The sequence below is a fragment of the Limulus polyphemus genome, unplaced genomic scaffold (genome assembly GCF_000517525.1).
Source record: "Limulus polyphemus unplaced genomic scaffold, Limulus_polyphemus-2.1.2 Scaffold8238, whole genome shotgun sequence".
Taxonomy (NCBI): domain Eukaryota; kingdom Metazoa; phylum Arthropoda; class Merostomata; order Xiphosura; family Limulidae; genus Limulus; species Limulus polyphemus.
This window is the reverse complement of record NW_013673848.1, coordinates 14,572-20,923: the sequence shown is the minus strand read 5'-3', so window position 1 is coordinate 20,923 and position 6,352 is coordinate 14,572. Positions and strand designations below refer to the sequence as shown.

The 6,352-nt window shown below is 35.6% G+C and overlaps 1 protein-coding gene across 1 annotated transcript; it reads left to right on the top strand.

Moving 5' to 3' along the window:
- Positions 1-221: 221 nt before the first annotated feature.
- On the top strand, positions 222-5,809 carry LOC106475217 (protein singed-like). The gene is made up of 3 exons (XM_022379386.1): positions 222-587; positions 1,798-2,096; positions 4,027-5,809. Exons 1-3 carry the CDS (start codon positions 400-402, stop codon positions 4,233-4,235), a joined length of 696 nt encoding a protein of 231 aa, XP_022235094.1. The 5' UTR covers positions 222-399; the 3' UTR covers positions 4,236-5,809.
- The last annotated feature ends 543 nt before the right edge of the window (positions 5,810-6,352 follow it).

The following is a 6,352-nucleotide window of genomic DNA, read 5'->3' as shown; positions in this document are numbered from 1 at the left end:
CACGGACTCAAACAGGTTGAATTATGAACATTCACGGACTCAAACCGGTTGAGTCATGTACATTCACGAACTCAAACGGGTTGAATTGTGCACATTCACGGACTCAAACGGGTTGAATCATGTACATTCACGGACTCAAACGGGTTGAATCATGTACATTCACGGACTCAAACGGGTTGAATCATGTACATTCACACACTGTCACAGTGTTTCTGTCCCACACTCTGTGACGTTACGTTACACACTAAACTTCCTAAACCCTAAACTTCCTATATTTTTTTTCAAACTTGAGAATTTTGTTGCCAAACTACAATTTTGGTTTCAAAAAGCTAGATACCCTAAAACTATATCATCTTAGACATACTTGTAAATAATAATTAATACAACGACACCCTGTTTATGGACGTACTACTATGGATTTTTTTTATAGGTGTTGACGTCACAGTCAATCAAGATGAGATCTCCGATCATGAAACCTTTCAGTTGGAGTTTGACAGAGCTACAAAACATTGGTACATCAGAACCATGCAAGACAAGTACTGGACCCTGGAAAGTAGCGGTGGGATCCAAGCTAACGCACACAAGGGGTGAGTATAATGTATCCGGACGCCAGTGTTTTTTTCTTACACACGATCTTGTCATTCCAGAAACTTTATCAATTGTAACATTACTGCTGACGAGTGACTCGTGGATTTTTGATGACCTCATTGGATAAATAATTACTTTATTAAGTTTATAATTACTGGATCAAAAGTTCTTAATCACGACCTCCAATTATGGGTACTGTCATTATCTCTGGTTCTGTAACTTAACTGCAAACAGGAAAAAAGAATATCGTGTCAAATTTCTAAACCTACAGGTGGAATATCTTGTTTATATATATATATATATATCGGCACTTGCGTATAATGTTAAAATTATATATGAAAATCGTTTTAATTAAGTGTTGATTTTAACGTTGTATATTTATGATTTTAGAAATATCTCAATGTTGAAACAATAACCTGACTTCATGCAATTAAGGATAAGGGCTGGCTTTGAAGTTGTTTTTTTAATAGTTTAGTTTTGTAGATGGGGACAGGCTAGATGAACCAATAGGTCCCTTGTTGTCCCAAAATATTACGTTTAGCTTTATGACTTTGGACATCAGAAGTCTTGACTTTGTATGGTTTAATAATTTTACCAAACGTCTTGATTAAATGTGTGTATGAAGTAGATTGGAACTGAAGTGATTTAATTGCTAAGTAATGTGTTTAGTTTGATGCATTTTTTTTACTGAAAACACTAATAGCTTTCCATAGATTGTAATTATTTCTTTGGGTCGTAAAAGCAACCCATACACCACTGCCCTATTCTTGCTAAAAGTAGTTATTGCAGAGTTAACACGTTTCCATTTTTTTAGATACTAAGGGACCATTCTTTTAATAAGTACTTCAATGTTTATCATTTTATGAAGCAGACTAGCTGAAGCTATCCAACTCGGCTGATGAGGCCTTCAGATTCGTTTTTTAAAGTTATTGTTTGATATTGCGATTTGTGCATAAAGTAAATTCAATGTAAAAATGATTGTAAAACAAAAACACGAATGTATGATAATAAACCATTCTTCCATACTGATTTCCCAGACATCTGACTTTATGAAATCTGGTATTACCAAGTACTGTAATCTTCGGGTGTTTTTTTTAAATTAAAAAATGTATACGGGCCACATTTTATACCCAAACCATTTGTAGAACAATTAACACAGGTGCGAAATAAAAAAAAATTTCTTTTAGTTCACACGATGTTTTCTTGTAGGTCTTCCAACAGCTTGTTTGATATGGTGTGGCAAGGAGACGGCAGTGTTGCCTTCGTGGCCAACAATGGCAAATACGTTGCAGCCAAGAAGAGTGGCCACCTGTACGCCAACAGTGACAAGGTAGAAGACATGGAGAAGTTCTATTTCTTTCTGATCAACAGACGTAGTTTGGTTCTGAAATGTGAACAAGGTTTCGTCGGCTACAAGTCCTCGACATCTTCCAAGTTGGAATCAAATAAAGCTTGTTACGAAACTAATATGGTGGAGAGAAAAGACAAGGGAATCTGTTATTTCAAAGGTAAGTTATTACAGCACCAGAACAACACAGCTACGGTGATCCCACTTAGGGTACATTGTATTATTTGTACGTGTGGTAATGTCTGTTTTCAAAGGTCAGACGGGGAGGCGGACTGGGAATTAAGAAATGTATATAATCATTCAATTAGGTAAGTGTAAACGTGCACGAGACTGTAACGATCCGGCGTGTTCACATACCTGATTTAAACATTCTCTTGTATTAAAAAAACTCGTAAAGTGTTGAACTTTTTTGAATTTATGAAATCCATTAGTTAAATCTGAGGTTTTCTGTTAGGAGTACACAAACAGAATACACGTATGTTCAATATGGTAGAGGGCGAGATGACGGACTGGACCTACGTTCTGAACTGAGATACATAATTACTGAGAACAACAATAATTATTATATTTTCTATGTAAACACCAGTTTTAAGTCATTAAGAATGAAATCTGGTTGGGAAGAAGATAACACAATTAAAGTCCCAGGAAATAAATATAATTAATCAATTTGCTGTTTTTAACCAATGTAGCAAGAGAGTTAAATATAGAAACCAGCAGGCCGTGTGTTGTACAGTGTTTACTTGAAGGTTAAATATAGAAACCAGCAGGCCGTGTGTTGTACAGTGTTTAGGGACCAGCAGGCTGTGTGTTGTACAGTGTTTACTTTAAGGTTAAATATAGAAACCAGCAGGCCGTGTGTTGTACATTGTTTACTTTAAGGTTAAATATAGGAACCAGCAGGCCGTGTGTTGTACAGTGTTTACTTTAAGGTTAAGGAGAAAAACCAGCAGGCCGTGTGTTGTACAGTGTTTACTTAAAGGTTAAATATAGGACCCAGCAGGCCGTGTGTTGTACAGTGTTTACTTTAAGGTTAAGGAGAAAAACCAGCAGGCCGTGTGTTGTACAGTGTTTACTTTAGAATAGTTAAGTCGCCTCAACAGAACTTACTGTTTTGTCGTTGTGTTTTCTTCGTTTTCTGTAAATTTTAGTTTTGATTTGTAAATTCCTTTGAAAGAGCTAATAACGTATTCTTCTCGTAATAACATTTTTATATATTCACGGTTTTCCCCTCTGTTAAAAAAAATTAAATATTTAATTTATGTTGATGACCAAATTGAACGTTTTATTAATTTTTTTTCTGTTTTTGAATAAGAAGATGATGATCTTTGTGAATAAAAGAAGTTGATACAGAAGTTTGGAACATTTTCTTCCATAGTAGAACGTGGTCGCGTGGGGATCGTTCCGAATGGAAACCACCATGGTTTGACATTCCTCTACTTACTTGTGGTTTTACTGGAACTTCCGAAAGTTCACTTTGACCACACGTACATATCCGGTTTCCGTTTTGGTTACAAAAGACTGTCGCCTTTCCACTGTACGTGTAAACAGCCAGACAGACTGTGTTTGGAACAATCGCATCGCAATGAATATATTTCATAAATTAAGTATACAACAATGAACGCAGATTAATCAATTTTGAAGCCAACTTTTCACAGTGAAAGTTTGTTTGTTTGTTTGTTTTGGAATTTCGCGCAAAGCTACACGAGGGATATTTGCGTTGGCCGTCCCTAATTTAGCAGTGTAAGACTAGAGGGAAGGCAGCTAGTCATCACCACCCACCGCCAACTCTTGGGCTACTCTTTTACCAACGAATAGTGGGATTGACTGTCACATTATAACGCCCCCACGGCTGAAAGGGCGAGCATGTTTGGTGGGATTCGAACCCGCGACCCTCAGATTGTGAGTCGAGCGCCTTATCCACCTGGCCATGCCGGGCCACAGTGACAGACATAAAGGTCAGAATTATTCTAAGATTAAATGACATGCATACGATTTTCTTCAGATATGGTCGCTCTTTGTTTACTCGACGGTATATTACTTAACGTGAATCATATAAGAATAATGAATATATTAAAGTTTTATTTCTCTAGGTTCCTCCAATGACAAGTACTGGAGAGTGGCGGAAGATGGCTCTATTGATGTGGACGCCGATACTGCTGACGGGTTTTACATCGAGCTGAGAGAACCGTCCAAACTTTGTCTGAAAACTACCCATGGAAACTACTTAGTCGCTGATAAAAACGGCGCCTTCAGGGTCAACGGATCCGATCCAAGTTGCGCCACCTTGTGGGAGTATTAATACTGTACTGAGAGTCGTATTCTTCTTGATGGTGGTGTTTTACTGCCTTTCTTTGCTCACTGCTCTACTTAAGTTACGCTTTATGATATGAGTGGAAGTCTTCCTGGACTTTGTTTATTGATTAAGTTTCTAACCCTAAAGCTCTCTACTTTACACAGTCCAACCAATAACAATTAATTTGATTTACAGAAGAAAAAACCAAAACTTTTCTGTCGTTTTGTTGTTCAGTTGCCGTACATACTAAATACTGCAAGGGTAGACGTGTTTAATTTTTTCATGAATTTAAAGCTTTGATTCTCTGCCGTTAGAAATGGAACATTCGTTGAAATAGAAAGAATTATTAGGTTTGTAAAACGAGAATTTGAATTATACGTATTTAACAAATATGAATAAATCTTATTTTCTTTTCTTCAAGCTTAAATGAAAAGTCACCAATGGAGAAATTAAGAAGTTTAGATTTCTGTATGGTTAAGTAAAATATTCCCTGTCGGATATTAGCGTAATAGTTGGAAAAGTGAAGCACCAGTTGACTAGTTGTTGTAATACAATTAAACGTATTTTTGTCTTATAGTAGACCTCTACATATAGTTTGTTTGAAATAGTTAAAATCAAAACTATAAATTCTGATTTATTAGATGCTATTAAACCAAACTGTTTTTATTAATAAGTTGAAGCCTAATGAACACACTTTCGGTCAATTTGTTCTAAATAATATAACTGTATAAACGTAAATAAATCTCTTGGAATGATGCTTTTACTTAAATCTTAAAAATATGGAGAATATCTGGAAATCGTGTGATATGTGACTTAGTTTCTCCCAGTAGAAAGGAACCATTTCTACGTTCAAGGTTCTTGCTTGAAAACCTATTATCTAGCACGTTATAACAACCATTTATAGAATAATTACATATCTTGCCATTTTGTGTCAATCAAGAGGAAACTCGGTTTCTCTATATACGTGTGTGCATAAACCAAAGTTTTAAACCTGAAGTAACTGTTCTGACCTCGTATTAGTCTTGACTGTTACTCCTAATGTACTTATCAGTGTGTTTCAAAAAGTCAAAGTCTGGGTTGAGATGGAGAATTTATCGCCTCTGAAAAGAACTACTTTTTTTTTTTTGAGGTAATTTTATTTAATTACATAGAAATATAATGTACGTGGTTGTTCCTAACGCACGTATTTTACAGTTAGCTGTGAATTTAAAATATAATCTCCACGTTACTGTGTTATTTATAAGTTGGGTAATATTTTTGGTTATATAATGTTTTTAAAGCTAGTAATTAAGACTTTTTTTTTTGCATTAACTGTTATATACTGACATATCCAGGTGTACTTTTCTAAAAATAAATATTTTTTACTCTTTTTTTTGTTTAACTTAACCTCAGTTATATAATTGTTTTTATAGTAAACACGTGAATAAGCGGTTATTGAATAAACAAATATACATATTTTGTGACGTCATTTTGCATTTTCAAAATTAAGACTTTCAAGAAGAATGTATTATCGTCGACCAAACGATTGATGTAATAAATGTTATATAACGATTATTCCAATAATAAATATTTGATTCGTTTTCAGTTTACAGATGTGGAAATAATCTACTTGAAATATATATATATTGGAAGAACGTTTGAGTCCGTGAATGTTCATAATTCAACCGGTTTGAGTCCGTGAATGTGCATAATTCAACCGGTTTGAGTCCGTACACACTGTCCCGGTGTTTCTGTTCCACACTTTGTAACGTTACGTTAACGTAACGTTACAAAGTGTGGAACAGAAACACTGTGACAGTGTGTAACGTAACATTACGAAGTGTGGAACAGAAACACTGGGACAGTGTGTAACGTAACGTTACAGAGTGTGGGACAGAAACACTGTGACAGTGTGTAACGTAACATTACGAAATGTGGAACAGAAACACTGGGACAGTGTGTAACGTAACGTTACAAAGTGCGGGACAGAAACAGTGTGACAGTGTGTAACGTAACATTACGAAATGTGGAACAGAAACACTGGGACAGCGTGTAACGTAACGTTACAGAGTGTGGGACAGAAACACTGTGACAGTGTGTAACGTAACATTACGAAATGTGGAACAGAAACACTGGGACAGCGT